This window comes from Nycticebus coucang, chromosome 10 (genome assembly GCF_027406575.1).
Source record: "Nycticebus coucang isolate mNycCou1 chromosome 10, mNycCou1.pri, whole genome shotgun sequence".
Lineage (NCBI taxonomy): Eukaryota > Metazoa > Chordata > Mammalia > Primates > Lorisidae > Nycticebus > Nycticebus coucang.
Window position 1 is genome coordinate 7,903,164 of NC_069789.1, and position 20,467 is coordinate 7,923,630.

The following is a 20,467-nucleotide window of genomic DNA, read 5'->3' on the forward strand; positions in this document are numbered from 1 at the left end:
GCGAGTCAGTGTGGGCTGGACAGTGTGGCTTGTCCTGTGGTGGTGTAAAGCCCTGCCCAGACTTGGCTTCCTCTCTTCCAGCCCTGAAGGATGGCTGCCATGCTGGGGGACGCCATCATGGTGGCCAAAGGCCTTGCCAAGTTGACCCAGGCAGCTGTGGAAACCCATCTGCAGCACTTGGGCATCGGCGGGGAGCTCCTTATGGCGGCCCGGGCCCTGCAGTCCATGGCTGTGGAGCAGATCAGCATGGTGCTGGGGACGGCACAGGTAAGGGGGCCTGGCAGTGGGAGGGGTGCTGGCGGGAAGAGGGCCGGACTTGGAGCTCTTGGTGAGACCGGAGGTTGTGACCCATGGCAGCTGATCTCCTTATGTCACCAGCAATTCCCCCGATAGAGGGATGAGGAAGGGTGTCTGTGCACTTGGGCTGTATGTGCTCTCAGGTCCCACCGACCCCGTGTGAGCTTGCAGCTGTGGTAATGGAATACCATACACTGACGGCTTAAACAGCAAAACATTTATTTCTCCCAGTTTTGGAGACTGGAAAGTCCAAGATGAAGGGACTGGGATACGTGGTGTCTGGTAAGGAGCTGTCTCCTGACGTGTAGATGGCCGTCGTCTTACTGTATCTTCACATAGAGAAAAGAGGGCTAGGCAGCTCCCTAGGGCCTCCTTACAAGGCACTAATCCCACTGGGTGAGGGCTCCATCCTCCTGACTTAATTACCTCACTGATGAGTCCCACTTCCTGATACCATCCAGGAGCTGGAGCTAAGTTTCAACAGGATGACACATGCAGGCTGTCCGTAGTAGTTCCCTCTGTGGGTCAGCCTGGTAGCCTCTGAAGCCTGTTCTCACCCCGTCTGCTAATCCTCCGCCAATGCCTGGCCTTGCTCTTCTTCATTTTGCTTAGGGGGTCTCTGGGTGCCTGACGTGGGGCTCTGCTCCTTTCCAGGTTGATAGCTGGCGCGGGCCTGCCAAGGGCAGCTTCACCTCCTTGCTCCCTCTCATCCCTTGTGCTGTCTAGGGGAGGAGATCACCTTTTGTGCTGAGGTCCATGAATCCCAAGGAATGGTTTTAAGCTGGGGATGTGATTTGAAACAGGGTTGGCAGCGCCCACCATGGCATCACCAGCAATTCCCCTGACAGAAGAATGAGGAAGGGTGTCTGTACCCTTGTGCTGTATGTGCTGCACGTTTGGTCTTCAGGCAAAGGTCACAGTGCTCTCCCTGCCGGGTTAGGACCCACAGACCCTTCCCCCTGCTCTGTGGGGATACAGTGACTCTCCCACTGCACACACCTGTTGTCAGCTCTTAGAGCAGCGGTTCTCAACCTTCCCAATGCCGCGACCCTTTAATACAGTTCCTCATGTCGTGGTGACCCCCACACATGAGGAGCCGTGTTTCTGATGGTCTTAGGAGACCCCTGTGAAAGGGGAAAGGATTGTTCAACCCCCAAAGGGTTTGCGACCCACAGGTTGAGAACCACCGTCTTAGAATCTTTATACCCGTCATTTCCTCTGAGCTCACTGCCCTGTGATGGGGCAGGGCAGGCTGATGCTTACCCCCAGCCTAGATGGTTCTGACAGGCCCTGATTATTAAAGGCAGGACCAGATTTCTTGTCCTCCTCCCAGCCAAGGGCACCTTGCTCCTGTCCCCCCCACTCCCCCACCAAGGCTGCCTTGCGGCCCCAGCTGCCTTGTTTGGTGGTTTTTCTAGCGAGGAGCCATTGCCTTGCTGTTGGATGTTTTGCCTGCGGCACACTCATAACATGAGGTTTCCCCAGCTCTCTTGGGCCACCCCCTCCAGAAGTGACGCAGTGTGCTAGACTGGACAGGACTTCTGTATGACAGAGAGGGGCCCTCCCATACTCCCTTCCCCCAACCATGCCTGGGCTGCATGTCTGAAAGAGACAGGGCCATCCCTCTCTTGGAGGGCGGGCGGGCGGGCGAGCGAGCAGTGACCGTCCGTCACCGTACAGGAGGCCCTGGGCGGGTGACTGCCTTCAGTCTGCTTTCCTTCTGTCTCTAGAATCTTAGCTTTTGATACCTCCCTTTTCCTGAGGGGACGAAGGGTCAGATGACTCCAGGAACTGGTCTCTCTCCACCTTCTCAGAGGATTTATTTGCTCATGGATTCATTCAGACTCACGCCGAGTCTGAATCCCTTTGAGACACTGGGAACCCTTTGTTGCCCTTGGGCTCCCACAGCCACATGAGCAGGTGTCAGTAACACAGGGCCAGGTGGCCGTGTGGGAGCCGTGGTGCAGAGGGAGTGATGGGCCTGCCCCAGCCTCCTCCTCCCAGTGTTTCTCTGGCAGTCTGGGAGGGGCCCAGTTGTCAGGCAGCTTGGGGGCAGGCAGCAGGCCTGGGCACTGGGTTCCTGCTCTGCCATTTGCTGGTGGTGGCCTTGACCAATCTCGTTGGGTCTCTCTGCCTTAGTGTCCTGCTTGTGATATGAGAGTAACAGCCAGTTGTCACCTCCCACAGGTGTGCAAACCTTCTCTCTTCAGGTCCTACCATGTCTTAGAAAGCTGGGAGGGAGAGCTTTGGTCCCGTGATGTTTTATACAGCCTGCAGGCAGCACGTGGCCACTGGGCCAAGAGATCCAGGCCTCTGGGCTCCCTGCAGAAGTCAGATCTAACTATAGTCTTCCTGGCAGTGTTTCCCTGGCCTGTGGCCCCACCTCACTCTGTAATGGTGGAGTACCCTATTTTCAGATGAGGAAGTGGCAGAGAAGGGTCAGGAAGTTACTCAAGGTCATTCCTGGTTCAAAAGTAAAATTAGGGGGCAGCACCTGTGGCTCAGTCGGTAGGGTGCCGGCCCCATATACCGAGGGTGGCGGGTTCAAACCCGGCCCTGGCCAAACTGCAACAAAAAAATAGCCAGGTGTTGTGGCGGGTGCCTGTAGTCCCAGCTACTTGGGAAGCTGAGGCAAGAGAATCGCTTAAGCCCAGGAGTTGGAGGTTGCTGTGAGCTGTGTGAGGCCACGGCACTCTACCGAGGGCCATAAAGTGAGACTCTGTCTCTACAAAAAAAAAAAAAAAAAAAAACAAACCAAAACAAAAAGTAAAATTAGACCTGGGTGCAAAGGTTAGGCATTACTGTTCCAAAGTAGCCCAAGCTCCCAAGGACAGCCAGGCCTGGTCCTGGTTGTGACCAGCTCCTCAGTGAGAACTGCTTAACGCAGACCTGCAGGCTGATTGGCAGAAACCATGTCTGCCCCATGTCTGCCCTGCTATTTTTTGCCTCTGAGCTTGCCCTGCCTTTTGCCTGGTTTATCCTCCCTGAAGTCCTGGAGGCCTTCCTCGCCCTTCTTCATCCGATTTGCAGATGAGGAACTTGCCACTTGGGAGTGGTGTGAACCTGGCCCCCACTGGGCACACAGTAGGTGCACAGCAGAGTCCTGGTTGGAGCAGGGCAGTAGCCCTGGCACCCAGGCTGGGAAGGGCGTTGTGGGCCTTAGGTGGAGCGTCACGTTAACTCTGAGGGTGGCAGAGTAGCCTGCTGCTCTGGGCAGTGGGGACAGACATAGGGAGGAGCTCCTGGCTTGCTCTTGCGTCCCTCACGACGTCCCTTGCTCCCTGCAGGGTCCGGAGAAACATGAAGAGCTGTTTGTGGAGAACTTTGAAGACCTGGAAGCAGAGTTGCACTTCTCAGGCGCACAGGCAGCAGGAGCCTCCCCAGACTCCTCTACAGCCTCGGGGGACCAGTCCCCGCCTCCACCTCCTGGTGGCACCCACAGCGAGGGCCCAGCTCCTGCCTACGTTTTCAGTGGACCCTTTAGGGAAGCCGGGCTCCCAGGCCAGGCCACCATCCCTCTGGGCAGGGTCAGCGGGCTCTTTGTCAACTGCAGAGACTCAGTCTGTGCCATAGGCTTTCAGCAGAGGTTCTTCCACCAGGACCAGTCCCCGGTGGGGGGCCTCACAGCTGAGGACATCGAGAAGGCCCGGCAGGCCAAGGCCCGCCCGGAGAGCAAGCCGCACAAGCAGGCGGTAGGTCCAGAGGGCCCGGGGCAGGGTGGGGTAGTTCCTACCCTCGGGGCTGCTGGCCTGGGCCCCATCTTTGGGGACTCTTTCTGGATGCTGTGGCTTGGAGATTTTAGGGACTCTGAGGCGTGTTCTAGGTGGAGTGTGCTGCTGGGTGGAGCTGCTGCCTTTGGGGTGGAGAGGGGCAGGCTGGTCCTGTCCCGTGCCCATTTGCTGATTCCACAAGGCCCCTTTGTTTTCTCCCTCCAGCTCAGTGAGCAGGCTCGGGAGCGGAAGGTGCCAGTTACGCGGATTGGGCGGCTGGCCAACTTTGGAGGTAAGGTGGCTGTGGGCCCCTGTGCCACCTCACCTGCCCTGCAGTGCCAGTCCCAGCCGCGTGGAGCCAGGGTCCTGGCACCTGCGTGGAGGTGGAAGTGGGTGGGGGTCAGTATTAGCTCCCCTCGCATTAGCTATTGGACTGGATGTTTCCTGTGGGCGACTGATCCCGTTGCTGGGCTCCAGCTCTGCCTGGCTTGCCCGCGGCTCTGTGGGCCACTGTCAGGCCTCACTTGGGGACAGTGTCTGCAGCATCACCTTTTCCTTTTTTCCTGCCTCTGCCTTACTACTGGTCAGCTGCTTTGGGGGCCTGTGCAGGGAGGAGGCGGGGTACTGAGTACAGGTTCCTCACTGGGCTGGTTAGCCTTCAGACAGCATTTGTTGCCCTTGGGACCAGCCATGTGGGGAACCCGTTTGCTGGATATCCACAGGCTTGTGCTCATCTGTGGAAGGCATTGAGGGACTGTGGCCCCGAGCTGCTGCTGTTTTAAGTCGTTCTAATATGCTGTAGAGTTGTGAGCTTTCTCTGTACTTTTCTTTGGGGGTTTGAATAGCCATAGTGTCCAGTACACTTGTGTGTTTTTATGAGTCGAAGGATCATTTTATGGTGAAGGTTTACAACAGTTGTATCTGCTTTTATGACGTTGTATTACATATCACTTATTTACACACCATGGTGTTCCTATTGAAGTACCCCCGCCTTTGCCGTGGTATATGTTAAGGTGGAGTCACTAGAATTGCATTTCTTTTCTTTTTCCTTTTGTAGTTTTTTGGCCGGGGCTGGGTTTGAACCTGCCATATGCGGCCGGCACGCTACTCCTTTGAGCCACAGGCACCGCCCTAGAATTGCATTTTTTTAAAGCTCAGCTGTCCTGAGTAGAGTTAGGGTGGAAAGCTCAGTAGCTGCTCTATGTGGGACAAGAAAAGAATTTCTCTAGACCAAGATTGGGACATAAAAGAATAAACTTTATTTCATTTTCTTAGAGAAAGAAGGGTGAGAGAGTAAGAGTGGGGAAGGAGAGAAAAGAGAGAGATGGCTTGGCATCCTGAAGAAAGAAAGCAAGGAAGAATGCCCTCAGCTGCACCTAAATTTAGGGGGACTAAGAGAAAAAAGTTATTGTAGCCAAATTCACCGAGTATTATGAATGTAAATACTGTATCCATTTTTCCTCAGGCCTGAAGTTCGGTACCATGTTGTCTGGCTGGGAGCTTTTCAGGGACGACTGGAGGCTATAAGAACAAATTTTAAAAGGCAGATTTAGCCAGGGTCTAGCAATTAATAAAGAAAATTTACATTTCCTTTTTGTATGCTGGGCTCCTTAGTGATTTGTGAAAACAAGGCTGCCTGCTAGTAAGTCTGTTAGGCAGAGAAAGAAAGCAAGCAGAGAGGGAGATTGATTTTAGTCCTTACTGAAATATTATGAGTTAATAATTTCTCTCTCACTTCACTATAAAGACTGACTCCAAGCAATAGGATTAATGAAAGCAACAGTTTTGGCAGCTTGAGTCCTATACTGGCCTGGGGTGAGTGGTGGTTTGTAAGGCTGTGTGCGGCAGAGGTCAGGCAGGTTCATGGTGATGCTGGTGCTAAGTGGGTTGTGGAGACCCCCTGTCGTGTGTCTGCCCTTTGCTTTGTTTAAGTCTCCCCTCCCATCACCATCCATCCTCTGTGCTGCTCTTCTCTGCCACCTCTCCTCCTTTGGAAACCCCATCCTACCTGTGTCCCCCCAAAGCCTGGTACTCTGGGCGCTGGACTGATGTGTGGGTTCTAACGTGGAATGAGCACCAGCTGTCTTTCCAGGGTGCAGAGAATACTATGTGAAGGGGATAGAATTTTCTCAACTGTAATTTTTTTTTTTTTTTTTCTGTAATTGTTACCTTAAAATTTGGCATCTGCTAGTTAGTAGTTTGCACATTTAATTTAAAGTGTCATCTCAGAGCAGAAGATTTTTGCATTTCCCTTTCCTGCAGTAGTATTTTGAGCAGTTCGTCATAACTAAGATATCATACCCCATTGTCTGGGAGCTTTTCAGGAACAAATAGGAGCAAATTCTAAAGGCAGACGAGTCCGTAGGCATAGCAGGGTCTCTGCTATCAGAATGAGTTTGAGAATCACGCCCTCATGGGGCTCTAAGTCACCTCCCAGAAGTCTTGGCACATTATGTGTTGCCTAGTCGTTGCAAAACATTTTTATTTCTTATTAAAATATTGAATAGGCTTGGCGCCTGTAGCACAGTGGTTACGGTGCCCGCCACATACACCGAGGATGGCAGGTTCGAAACCGGCCCATGACATCTAAACAACAATGACAACTACAACAAAAAATAGCCGGGTGTTGTGGTGGGCGCCTATAGTCCCAGCTACCTGGGAGGCTTAAGCCCAAGAGTTTGAGGTTGCTGTGAGCTGTGATGCCATGGCACTCTACCCAGGGCAACATACTGAGACACTGTCAAAAAAAAAAAAAAAAGTATATATATATATAGATAGATAGATAGAGGTTTTCCTCTCCTCCGTGAATTTGAGGACAGGAACTACCCTATTTTGACATCGGTAGCTTTTCCCTGTAACTTCTCCCCTTTACTGCAGACTCTGATTGAGCCTGTCCTGGGAATTCTGAGTTTGATGTATTTCAGACTGGGCGTGGCCCTCTGCTGGGAGTCTTTGTGGGTGGTGGAGAGGGCCAGTGGAGGTAATGGAGGCTGTTCAGGAAAAGTGGTCAGAATGAAGATCTTGATGTTGACTTAGAATTTGATGGAGCACTGTGAGTCCTGGTGAGGTCAGGCCCTTTCAGGTGGTAGCTTAAGGAAGGCAGAGATAAGAGGAAAGGGTTGTACAAAAAGAAAACGGCAGCTTTGGTAAACTCAGGGTGGAGGGGTAGGGGCAGTCAGAGGGAGCCTGGGTGGGGTGAGAGAAGTTCTGGTCTTGGTAAAGCGTTTGCAGCTTCGGTAAACTCAGGGTGGAGGGGTAGGGGCAGTCAGAGGGAGCCTGGGTGGGGCGAGAGAAGTTCTGGTCTTGGTAAAGCGTTTGCAGCTTCAAGCACCTTTTGAGCTTTTGCCAATAGCCGCAGGCTGCCTGGAGCCGCCCTCGGGTGTCTGGGGGTTGCGCACACCTGTTGCTCAGACACTGGGTAGGTACCGTTTCTGGGCTGTAGGTGGCAGACGGAGGCAAAGAGGGGCCAGTATAGGAAATAACCAGCAGTTCTGGCCCCAGCAGTGAATTCTGGGCCTTCTCCCTCAGGTTCTCAAACTATAGGTTAAGACCTTTCAGTGAGTGTGAAATCAATTTGTTGGGTTAGTGTCAGCATTTTTTTTTTTTTTTTTTTTTGAGACGGAGCCTCAAGCTGTCGCTCTGGTAGATTGCTGTGGCGTCACAGCTCACAGCAACCTCCAACTCCTGGGCTCAAGCGATTCTCCTTTCTCGGCCTCCCAAGTAGCTGGGACTACAGGCGCCTGCCACAATGCCTGGCTATTTTTTTTTTGGTTGCAGCCATCATTGTTGTTTGGCAGGCCCGGGCTGGATTCGAACACACCAGCTCAGGTGTATGTGGCTGGCGCCTTAGCCGCTTGAGCCACAGGCACCAAGCTAGTGTCAGCATTTTTTTTTTTTTTTTTTAGAGACAGGGTTTCACTTTGTGGCCCTTGGTAGAGTGCCATGGCATCATACAGCTCACAGCAACCTCTAACTCCTGGGCCCAAGCAATTCTCCTGCCTCAGCCTCCCAAGTAGCTGGGACTATAGGTGCCCGCCACAACGCCCGGCTATCCAGTGTCAGCATTTTTAAAAACAATTTGTTTGTTTGTTTTTGCAGTTTTTGGCCGGGGCTTAGTTCGAACCCGCCACCTCCAGCATATGGGGCTGGCACTCCACTCCTTTGAGCCACAGGCACCACCCTAAAAACAATTTAAACAGAGTAGAATTGAATATAAAAGATCAGGATTAATGTCATAGATACTTAGAAGGAAAGGAATTTTAGTTTCAGAGATGTAGACATACTGTTGAAGTATATTCTTCATTGTACCTGACTGATGGGCCTTTGTCAAGTTTAAAGTGTCACTGCTCTACTTTTTTCCCCTGGAAAACACTTTGACCTCTCTTCCCTCAGGGAGGTGAGATGTTTTTGAGGTGTCAACTGATAAGACCTTAGGAAGTTTTTACATTAGGGTTATGAAGGAAAGCGAAGGCTCTAGATTTCAAGAAGCAGAAGGAAGCAGAGGGGTGTCTGGAGAGGTCAGAGTAGGCAGGCAGCTGTATGGAGATGGAAGTCACAGACTTTCTAGTTTTCGTGACTCATTTTAATGCTGAGATGGAGGCAGGAGTCCTGAGTCCTGTTTGCCTTGGAAATTTATAGTCAGGATGCTGTGGGTGGGACGATCTGTTAAAAGGTTTTATTAAAGTTTTGAAAGATAGGACCATATATTGGATTTGGGGTCAGAATGGAACTTTAGGTCATCATGTCTGGATTATAAGGCCTACTAAATTAGAATCTACATTTTATCACGATCCACAAGTATTCAGTGTTAAAGTATGTCCAGCACTACTCTTATGTACTTAGGAACCCTATAAAAATTGTCATCTATCACTGTTGGGCCGGATTCCTTTTACCTGGAGCACTGGACAAATTTCCACGAAGCTGTATCATCAGGTTTGGTTTCTTTGTTCCGCCCTTGATTTGTAGTTTTTATTAGTTTTTAGAATCTTGTGTTTCCCATCCAGGGAGAGGGCTATGATAGCATCTCCTGCTCCTTTCCTTGGGTGGGGTTCCCGGATGTGATTTAAGGGCCATAGGTAATTGCACACAGTTTTCGTCTGACATTTAAAATCTTGATTTCTTTGCCGATTTAAGGCATAAATAATATCTGGATTATAATTCCTTCCTATGTGACCTTGCGCCCTACTTGGGTTTTTCTCTTTTTTTCTTCTTGTCATCGACTCCATCTGGTGCATGTTCCATGTGTACCTGAAAATAATTCTGATAGCGTTTGGTGCAGTGACGCATCTGTCCTCTCATTTGCTGCACACGTTGATCAGATCTTTTAATGATTTTTTTTTTTTTTTGGTTTGCCTGTTCTATTGGCTATCAAGAAAGGCTTTAAAAGTCTTACGATTGTAGATTTACCTGCTTTTAGTGTGCTGATTTGTACTTTATGTGTTTTGAAGCTATGTTACTGGCTGCCTAAGATTTAGAATTCTTATGCCCTCTTGGGTATTGATCCCTTTATCTCTATGAACGTCTACATTGTCTGATATTATAGCTACATTCCAGTTTTGTTTTGGTTTATGTTTGCATGTTGTTTCTTTTTCCTTCTCTCTACTGTCAACTTTTTTATTTTATTTTTTTGAGACAGAGTCTCATTGTGTCGTCCTTGGTAGAGTGCTGTGGCATCACAGCTCACAGCAACCTCCAACTCTTGGGCTTAAGCAGTTCTCTTGCCTCAGCCTCCCAAGTAGCTGGAACTATAGGCACCCGCCACAAACATCTGGCTATTTTTTGTTACAGTTGTCATTGTTGTTTAGCTATCCTGGGCTGGGTTCGAACCCACCAAGTTCGGTGTATGTGACTGATGCCGTAACCACTGTGCTTTGGATGCTAAGCTGAATTACATTAGTTTTACAAAGTGAAAAGTTAAGGATTCCTCACTCCTAGAAATGTATTTGGCTTTTAAAAATAGTATGAGACACCATTGGGTTTCCTAAGAGATAAGGTGGCACTTTATGTTCTCTCTTATGTTAGAAACCAGGCATTTTTTGGGGTGGCGCCTGTGGCTCAGTCGATAGGGCACTGGCCCCATATACCGAGGGTGGCGGGTTCAAACCCGGCCCCGGCCAAACTGCAACCAAAAAAATAGCCGGGCGTTGTGGCGGGCGCCTGTAATCCCAGCTGCTCGGGAGGCTGAGGCAAGAGAATCGCTTAAGCCCAATAGTTGGAGGTTGCTGTGAGCTGTGTGAGGCCACAGCACTCTACCGAGGGCCATAAAGTGAGACTCTGTCTCTACAAAAAAACAAAAAAAAAAAACAACAAAAAAAAAACAGGCATTTTAGGTTGACACACAGAGCTCAGGTATTGTTACTTAATTTCTCAAAGATTCCGATATGCCTGGGGGGACTGTGCAGGCAACAGTAGCAAAGCGCCAGGATAGTTGTGGCCCTTTTCCCTGAACTTTTGTCTCCCATCTCTGTGGTAAAATTAAAAACAAACATTAGGTGAATGGGCTTAGGGTGGATGTATTTTAATTTTGCTACGTAAGAATATTTAAAAGAAAATACTGGGCGGCGCCTGTGGCTCAAGGAGTAGGGCGCTGGTCCCATATGCCAGAGGTGGTGGGTTCAAACCTAGCCCTGGCCAAAAACCACCATCACCACCCTTACCACCCTTTTCTTCATCACTTTTCAAGGATGTGTTAACAATGCAAAGGACCTGCTCTGAGATAAAGGCTAATAGATTGAGTAACTTAGTTTAGAGAAAGACTCACTGTGTCCTCCCGTTTTCTGGGCGCTGGCTGAGACCTCGCTGTGGCTTACCAAGCCGTGCAGAGCCACCTCACAGCAGTGAAGCCATTGGACCCTGGCTGGGGCCAGCAGGGCTGGTAGAGGTGGGGAGCATCTACCTTCCGGGGGCAGCGCTGTATGGTCGGCACCTGCTGGCGTGATACCCCCAGGGCTGTGCACAGGCCTCGCTCTGGCCTCTGCTCTAGGGGTGGCGTGCAGTGACACCAGCCTGATCTACAGAGGGCGTGAGTCACTCTTCCTGCAGCGCTGCCTCTCTCTGGGTGCACTTTGCAGCGACACAGGTACACGCTGGGTATGGGGGAGGTTCTGCATCCTTGGCATTTGTGTGGGGGCGTCGTTTCCACTTTCTCAGGAACAATGTTAAGAAGGGGCTTTGCTGTGTGTTTCACTCCCTTCGCAGCTCAGTTGGAGATGAGGGCAGTTATCCTCTCCAGTTACAGATGAGGAAGCTGAGCCAGGAAGTGGGGCAGTCGCCCAGGGCCATAGGCTTTTTTGCGACAGCCCTGGGAAGTCTGAGCCTGACCAGGTGCCACACATGGGGGTGCTGTGTTAGGTCTTCCGCCCTCTCACTAGTCCAGTTCTGGGAAGTGAGCGATCCTGAGGACTTCTGAGAACAAGCCGCAGGAAGCTCCTCTCCCCCCTTCAGTTCTCTTCCTCCTCTGCTGTGGGCTGCAGCTCTCTCACTGGGCCCCTCTTCTCCCTTGGGGCTGGGGGCACCTGGTGGAGACAGAGGAGGAGACTAGATTCTTCTAGAACCTTGAAGCTAAGGAAAGGGCCCTGTCCCGCTGCCTTTTCTGTGTGGCTTTCTTGTCTTAACAGATCAGGAGGATCATTGGGGGCATTAGTGAAAGTGAGGCTTAGAACAGCGCATCGGCACACAGTAAGTGCCCCGTGAGTGACACTGTCATCGTTGTTTATCTTTAGTTGTGTCTTTGCCCCTTCTGCAGAGAAACTCCTTGAGCCTCACTAGGTGAAGGTTTGCGTTTCTGGCAGGTAGAGCCACAGCCCCATTTACTACTAGTTTCTGCTCTGAGGCGCTTCTCAGCCAGCCTGCTTAGGAAGGGCCCTGCTTGTTGGTGTTTGCTGCTGCTGCTTTTTTTAAAAAATTAAATCATAGCTGTGTATATTAATGCAATCATGGGCTACAGATATGCTGGTTTTATATACAATTTGAAATGTTTTCATCACACCGGTTAACATAGCCTTCATGGCGTTTTCTTAGTTCTTGCGTTAAGACATTTATATTCTACACCTAGTAGATTTCACAGGTACCCTTGTAAGATGCGCTGTAGTTGTGGTCCCACCAATTACTGGTGTGTGTTTCTTTTAACCTCTGGGGTCTGGGAGAAGCTGAGCGACTTCAAAGGAGGGCGGCTGCAATGACCTCCAGAGGGCTTTCAGGGAGGAAGCCGGGCTACGCATGTCACAGTGAGCGGACACAGCTTGGGATGCTGCCCTGCGCACTCTGCCTGCTTCCCTCAGTCCTTGACTGGGAAACCTGTTTTGTGAGAGAAATGTCTAGAACTTTCTAAGCTAGGCTTCTGGCTGTGGCTGGTTTTCCTCTAGGACTTGCTTGGTTCTGAGGGCTGTGGGGTGTGAGTGGAGCCCCTCACGGGGGTGAACTCAGGTCCTCATGAGGACTTGGAGAGTCCCAGGCTGGGCCACTCATCTCCCTGGAGTTGCTTCCAGATACCAGCTGGGTTGGGGTCCTGAGAATCAGGTTAAGCCAGGGCCTGCTGGGGCAGGGTGGTGGCCTAGGAGCTCGCACGGTCTAGGTCAGGGTTGCTGGCTGGCTGGACTTTCTTCACAGCAGGGCTGCCTGTTGGAGCCTGTCTGTTAATTGGCAATGCCTTGGCCTGGTGCCGGGCTGGTCCTGAGAGATGTGTAGGGCCATAGAAGGAGCCTGAGGCCTTCCTTGTGGAATGTTCCTTTGGTGATTTGTTCAATAACAGGCCCTTTCCATAGGAGAACTTCAGCTCTCTCTGCCTGGGAGCCTAGAAATGGCCAGAGAACAATGTGACGGAGCATTTGAGGATAGTCCAGCTGAGGAGTGGAGGGGACACACCTCTGCCTGTAGAAGGAAGGGTTCGGCATGGCCCACCCTTGTAACCGCAGTGTTGTCCGGTAATGGCCAACACATAACCCGTGGTGCCCTCTGCCTCTCTTGTGGCTTGTCCTTGGACTTGCTCAGACAGAGCAAATCTAGACGTGGAGACATTGGTGAAGGTTGCTGAAGTGTGAAGGTTAATGTTGCCTGTTATCATTTATTTTGCTAAGTCTGATAGTGTGCTGGGCAGGGTGGAGAGGGGCGGGGAGGGGGAGTTAATGTTTAATCAGGGACTTAGGCTGCCAGCTCTGCCCAGTGTCCTCTGGTGCTAGGGGGATGCAGAGACAACGCAGCTGGCACACCTGCTGGGCACCAGACCTGGCACCTCCATCCGCACACACCCCACTGTCCCTGATAGCTGTGTGGTCACACGGAAAGGCCACTTCCAGATGACCATGGCTGCTGCCTGTGATTGCTAGAGCGTGGCTTATTCTGTCCCACGTGTCCAATACGGGAGCCGCTGGCCACACGGAGTATTGAAATGTGGCTCGTCCAAAACGAGATGTGCCATTAAGTATAAAATGCACAAGGGGCTTTGGGGACTTAGTGTGCAGACACGCAAGTGTAAAATATCTGAGAGTTTTTATGTTGATTACTTGATTGCTTGCTGAAATGAAAACCTTGGGTTAAGTAAAATACTGGGTTAAGAATTTATTTTACATGTTCTTGCCTTTTTCAGTATGGCTACTAGAAAATTTAAAATTACATATGTGCCTCACATTATATTTCTTTTGTTCAGCACTGGTCTAACCATTTTGAGTAGGAGTCATGATAATTAATAGCTTTTATATCTGTACCACATTGTCTGGGCTATGTGAGCACTTTGCTGTTATTGGATTGCTTGGTCCTCACGGCCTTTGAAGCAGGAACTGCTCTTAAGCTGGCCAGGTGGAGGCTGCACTGTTGCCCACTGGTGGGCAAATGTATTGGAAAACCTTTTTATTTTTATTTTTTTGGAGACAGAGTCTCACTTTGTCGCCATGGGTAGAGTGCTGTCGTGTCACAGCTCACAGCAACCTCCATCTCTTGGGCTTAAGCTATTTTCTTGCCTCAGCCTCCCAAGGAGCTGGGACTACAGGTGCCTGTCACAATACAAGGCTAGTTTTTGGTTGTAGTTGTCATTGTTTGGCAGGCCTGAGCTGGATTCGAACCCACCAGCTTTGATGTATGTGGCTGGTGCCCTAGCTGCTGAGCGACAGGCGCCAAGCTGGAAAAACTTTTTAAAAAATGAAGTTGTCGTCTTTTGATCTTGATTTTTTTTTTTTAATTTTTAATTAAATAAAATGTTTAGTAAGTATTTTTCATAAAAATAGTGCATAATCATTGCAGAAAATTTGGAACTATGGATATCTGTGCTGGTTTCCTTACCCCTTAACACAGGGACCTGGCGTTGGGTGGGGGGCACTCGTCTGGGCTCCCCCCTTGGACTGCGGTCCCTATGCTCACCCATATGTTCCTCACTCTGTAAGTGCCCACCTGCCCCAGGAAGCCCAATAACATGGGGTATAAAGTGAGAAGATAGTGGTCCTGAGCAAGGTGTGGCCTTAGCAGCTCCTGTGGGGAAGGGGGCCCTGCTGAACAGTTGGAATCATTGATTGATTGATTTTTGGACAAGTGAGGTGTTAACTTTGCTTTAGAAGATTTCAGAAGGTGGGGAGGGAGGGCCTGGTACCCCATGGCCTTCAGTGTGTGCTAGGTGGGTGGGGGGCCCTTCCACTCCTGAGTGAGGGCTCACCTTGAGTCCTATGAGTCCCCACGGGCTTGGGTTGGGGACACCTTTACCTTTTGCAAAGTATTCCAACTCCCACTACCTATCGCTTCGTACTCCTGTGGTGATGCCTTTCCTGTCACAGTGTGCTACATCAGAGGGTTCTGGATTAGTGGAGACTCTCTATGCAGACTTGAAGTGGCTGGTGGCATTCCAAGGGCCCTCTGTTGTTAGGATGTCCTTGGCCTGTGGACCATTGCTGGTCCGTCTCCCCATTTGTGCTGGGACCTTCCTGATAAGCTTCCCAGCTACGCCACTTTCGGGACACATTTGTGTGCCCGGGAGCCTGTAGATTATTAAGGGGTTGTGGGTGGGGAGGGGGGAAACGTGAAGCTTTTCTGCAGGAAACGTCTACCTGGAACCATATGTTCTCTTAAAACAACAGGTGTGTATCTCGCACCTTTTTTAAAACCCCTCTCAAAATGCTGGTGAGTTCAGGCAGCGTCTCGTGCTGCTGCCCTAGAACTGGTGGGTGGGCAGCTGCTTCTCTCCCTGAGCGCTGAATGCCTGCACCGTCCTCCTTGCAGGTCTGGCTGTGGGTCTGGGCTTTGGGGCACTGGCTGAGGTTGCCAAGAAGAGCCTCCGTCCTGAGGACTCCAAAGGTGAGCTGGCCCCAGAGGGGCAGGGTAGGCCCTGGAGGGGCACCCCTCCAGCCCCAGCCCCACCTGTGCTCTGGGAGTGTGACCACCCAGGCCCTGCTCATGTGGCTTCTGTGTCAGTGGTGCCCCTGGGGTGGTGAGGCTATTCAGACAGATTTACCTGCTTGAGAGGCTTTGTGACTGGAAGGCGACTCCCCCTCCCAGACCCGAGTGGTCGCCCGGCCCCTCTTGGCTGCTGCCTGCATGCCGCCCCACCCGTACACCTGCTCACACACACCTGCCTTTCGCTTTGCATTTACTTCCTGCCCTGCTCTCCGGGGAGCCCCTGGAGCCCCTGGGTCCCCAGGTCAGGCACCCCAGGCAAGGTGAGGGATGGGGGTGGCTGGTTTTGGGGGTGGTCAGCGCTTCTGCGGCAGAACCCACTGGATCATTCTTGCTGACTCAGTGACTTGGGGAGGCTGTGACCTCTCAGAGACTCTGCCTTTGAGGCAAAGATCACAACTCATCTGTCTTTGCAGTCCAGGGCCGGGCCTGTTGTTAGCATGGTCACCCGCCTAGTTCAGGAGGCCAGCTGCAGACCGGCCACACTGAGATTTTGGGGTACTCTTAATGTGGGCGGTACCATCCACCTGTGAGTGGCCAGGCTGGGCCCCTTCCCTAGACTTGGGCCAGGGCAGTGTGAGGTCTGCCCAGTAAGAGTGTTTCCTTAGCAGGGTCTGGGGAGGTTTTGGACTGGGTCACCCCGACCCAGGCCCATTCCGGGAGTGTCAGCTCATTCTGGTATCTCACACTTCTGCCCCTTTTGTGGGGATCACTAGTAACACCTGTTGTCCTGCCGCACTGCAGCCCCCCAGCCATTGCTGTCTGCGTGGGCTGAGGCTCCCTTGGGGGGCATCAGGGAGCCTGCCGTTCACCTGGAGGGCCCCCCTTTCACCCACAAGCCCATCCCCACAGGCCCTCAAGTACTGGGAACACAGGGCACCATGTATGTCCTTAGAAGGGGCCAGAGAGTTTGGCAAGGGTATTTGTAGTGTTGGTGCCAAAACCCTTTGAGAACGGAAGCCTGGGTTTTTCTGGAGGAGCAGCCAGCCTTCCCCAGGCACGACATCCCTGCTGCTACCCTTGCCCCGACGCTGGCTACTCTCCATCCTGCCTTGCCCAAGCAGGAGAGAGGCCAGGCTGGCTCCAAGGTTACAGTTGGTGCCCTTTCTCAGGGATAGTGATCCCAGGCTTGGGGGTCAGAAGCCCTGAAAGTAGGACCTGTGTGCTCCAGCTTCCTGACCAGGCCTTCATGTGCTATGGCCTGGGGCACTGACCACGCTGGCTGAGCCTTGCTCCTGGAGCACCTCTCTCAGTTGGGGGTTGCCACTGTGCCCCAGGCCCATCCTGTCTCCCCCCAGGTCATTCTCATAGCCACTTGTGCCCAAGGCAAGTGACATGCCTGTAGCCTGGGGGGACGCTGGCCTGCATTGGAGAGGGGCTGCCTGGCAAAGCCCAGATTGGGCCAGGCACTGTCCCCCATCTAAGGAGTGCTGGGGTCAGCCTCAGCCCTGCCTCTGAGACAGAACATCTCCTTCCTCCAGCCTGGGGCAGTGGCCTCTCTCCAAGGTTCCCCCTCCCCCTTTTTCTTCCCACAGGAGTCCCCAGGGGCTAGGAGTGGGTGGCAAGACATTGAGGGCCATCCTTCTCTCGATGCTGGCCTGTGCTGCTGCCTAACGTAAGGGATGAGCTAAGGGCCCGGACTGGCCCTGCCCATGGTCACAGCTGGGCCTCCTGGGGCAGCTAAGCCTGTATCTGTAGAACTATAATCTTTCACCTTCTAATACCCTGTCCTGTCTGGGACCCCGGGAACCAGCCTGACCCCTTTCTACAGGGTGGCCTCTAGCTGTTGGCAGGTCTGCATGTTGTCCTCAGCGCTTATCCCGTAGTGCAGCCTGTTCTGTCCTGCTGTGTCACAGGCCAGTGGCATGGCCACCTCTTCTGTTCCCTTGCTGGGCATTCAGCATAGTTCTGTCCCAAGGGCCAAGTCACCTTCTGTGCCAGGCTGACAGTGATGCAAGTGCCGGGCACTGTGGGGTCAGAGAGGAGGAAGCTGCCTCTACCACTGGGGGCTTCTGATCTAACTAGCCTCACAGGACAGAGGGCAGGAGAAGGCCCCAGCCCAGTGGAGGCCCAGTGAAGAGGGTGCTGAAGAGCTCAGGGAGGGTGGAGCAAGCCAGTACCCTGGATCTCTGGTTCACACGGGCCTAGGCTTGGGACCGCTGGCCAACTTTCCTGGCACACCGCTGTCCAGCAGGACTTGGTCTTGGCCTTCCACAACTGTTTCTAGTTGTCACCCTGTCCCCCCAGTGTACTGGTCAAAGGTCACCTGTAACCTTGGGGACACTACATGTTCACGCCTGGTCAGCTGGCTGCACTGAGCTGCAGGGGCCTCTGGGCAGAGGTGAGGTAGGCAGCAGAGGGCAGTGTGCTGTCTCTGACCTCGAGTAACCCTCCTTTGGCTATAGGGCTCTCACTGCAACTGGCTGCTCCATGTGGTAAATAAACGCTGACCGCGCGGGACATGTGATCTTCTAGTACACACAGTGGGGGGTGTGGGGGAGGGACTTGGTGGCTGCCCTCAGCAGGGGGCTGCCGTTGGGGTCTTCACAGCCCTTCCCTCTCAGTCCTGCCTTCCATGGTCCCCAGGGACTGATAGGGAGGGGAGAGGCCCTGTGTGCACGTGCACATTAGGAGCGCTGGTGTAGTCCAGTGGCCGCTCACACTACCAGGAGAGGTGGACATGGCATGTGGAGTCGTGCCCCAGCCTCTATTGGCTTCTCTGGTCATTCTGTCAGCTGACCATGCCTGGGCAGGGGACATACCTCCATCCTGTGGGGATTGGCAGCTTTGGAGAAGGGCTTCCTGGGAAATCTCAGATTGGGTCCCAGGATATGTAATGTGCAGATGTGCCTAATCTTTTCCCATGACATTCCCAGAGCTCCCAGTTAGGGCTCTGGTGACACCCTCCTGCCCACAGGGAAGAAGTCGGTGTTGGATTCCAGCCCCTTCCTGTCGGAGGCAAATGCAGAGCGCATCGTGCGCACGCTCTGCAAGGTGCGCGGGGCGGCACTCAAGCTGGGCCAGATGCTGAGCATCCAGGGTGAGTGGTGGGCAGCCCCGCCTGGGCTGTGCAAGTGGCTGTCAGGGGGTGAGGTGTGGCTCCTTTGGAGACTGCACTGTGTGGGGATGTTTTAAAAAGTGTCATACCTGGGAGCCTATGCTTGTCGGTCTTGCCTTTCTGGGTATTTTGCCATACTCTGAGGTTGTCCCTGCTATGGTCACAGTGAACCAGTGGAGGAACTCACAGGCATGCCCTGGGATGTGGGTGGGTGACCATCGGGGGAGCCCTGCAGAGAGGTGATAGTGGCTGAGGAGCAGACAGGCTCAGTGTGGCCCCAAGAGCAGGGCTGGAGCCTCAAGCCTCTGGCAGTGTCCAACAGGCAGGAATGGCCATGAAACTGCCACTGCATGGGGACATCTGAAAGCAAGTTTGTCCTCACAGCCATCAGGTAGCCTGTCGGACCCTGCAGCTCTCAGCCAGCAAGAGTCAGAACTCCGGGTGGCTGTGGTGCTGGCTGTGGGATGCCGCCTCAGGTCATGGTGCTCAGCAAAGGCTTTTGGGACCTGTAGTCCTTTAGTGTACACAACCTGTAACTCCAGGAATTCTATAATTCAGGGCTCTGTGCCAGGAGCATCCTCACAGGACTCCCTGTGAGAGCAGATCAACGGGAACGGAAGCAGGCAGCAGCAGTCGGACCGTGTGGGGCACTTGCCTGTGCTATGTTATAGTCCTGTTGACAGCGCGGTGTCAAAATATTTTGGAAGATTATTTAACCACATAGGGAAGTGTCCACAAGAGAACACCACCCAAGAAAAGCTAGAATAGTCTCCATGTATGTGACTCTAGGTGTGAAAAAAGTTGTTCTCTGGAGGTGGTCACTTTATTTTCTAGACACGCTCCTTTTATACCCATAAAGAACCGTACATATCATGTATAAAAGCCCATTTTCTCAGGCTGCTGGGCTGAGTTCAGGGTCCCTGGCTGTGACCGGGCCGAGCACCAACTGCTCCTTTGCTTGAGTGACACGCAGGCACAGGCTTCTCAGAGAGTGTCAGGACCCCTGGCGGGTGGCTCTGGATTTAGCTGTTGCCTGCTGTGCCCCATGAGTGGGCCCAGCCTAGGTCACTGCAGCCCAGGGTCTCTGTTGAAGGCCCTTGCTCACGGCCTCTGGAGCCCACATGCCAGGTGGGAAAGAGGTTCCAGGGAGCACGGAGGAATCAAGGCTGGGCGAAGGGGTGAGGCAGTGGGAGCTTCCAGAGGCCGGCTCTGCCAGGGACAGTGGGGTGGTCTTTGCTCTTGGCTGTGTGCCCTCCTCCTCAGCAGGAGCCCTTTGCCCCGACTTCCCTCCTCCTCCAGATGATGCTTTCATTAACCCCCACCTGGCCAAGATCTTTGACCGTGTGAGGCAGAGCGCTGACTTCATGCCGCTGAAGCAGATGACGGTGAGGCGGGCAGGGTGGCGTCACCCAGCAGCAGGGGGCTGGGGTGGGCTTTGGATGCCTGTCAGTGTGCTCACGCCCCACCCCGGGCCTTTCCCTCTAGAAAACTCTTAACAGTGACCTGGGGCCCAACTGGCGGGACAAGCTGGAGTACTTTGAGGAAAGGCCCTTCGCCGCCGCTTCCATCGGGCAAGTGCACCTGGCACGCATGAAGGATGGCCGTGAGGTGGCCATGAAGATCCAGGTCAGTGCCTGGGTGGATGTGTGGCTTGTCCCATGGGGGCTGCAGGAGCAAAGCCAGGGCACCTGTTCTCCCAGGTAGGAGCATCTGCTGAATGAGCAACTGCGGGGTGTGGAGTGGCCTCCCAGCAAGCCCGGTTTGGGGTGGGTGGAGACAAGAGGCAAGTGATTACCTTCCTTTTGGGGCCCTGAGCTGGTGGTGGTTCCTGGGATGAGATGGGGGTGAAGTAGAAGACGGCTGACAAGGTTGTGAAGGGCTGGGGTCGTGGAGGCAAGTAGTGAGACCTGGTCAGCCTGGGATAACTGTCCCCGCAACCCCCGCAGTATCCTGGTGTGGCCCAGAGCATCAACAGTGATGTCAACAATCTCATGGCCGTGCTGAACATGAGCAACATGCTTCCAGAAGG

General features: G+C 52.9%; 1 protein-coding gene across 1 annotated transcript in view; it reads left to right on the top strand.

The window, feature by feature from the left end:
• The window catches only part of COQ8A (coenzyme Q8A), a 45,210-nt gene that overhangs the window by 21,138 nt on the left and 3,605 nt on the right, over positions 1–20,467 (top strand). Inside the window, exons 2-9 of the mRNA XM_053605751.1 lie at positions 82–267; positions 3,585–3,989; positions 4,233–4,299; positions 15,207–15,281; positions 18,298–18,420; positions 19,738–19,823; positions 19,924–20,064; positions 20,385–20,466. Coding sequence (XP_053461726.1) covers positions 91–267; positions 3,585–3,989; positions 4,233–4,299; positions 15,207–15,281; positions 18,298–18,420; positions 19,738–19,823; positions 19,924–20,064; positions 20,385–20,466 — 1,156 coding nt within the window. The 5' untranslated portion in view covers positions 82–90. The remainder of the gene's footprint in view (positions 1–81; positions 268–3,584; positions 3,990–4,232; positions 4,300–15,206; positions 15,282–18,297; positions 18,421–19,737; positions 19,824–19,923; positions 20,065–20,384; position 20,467) is intronic.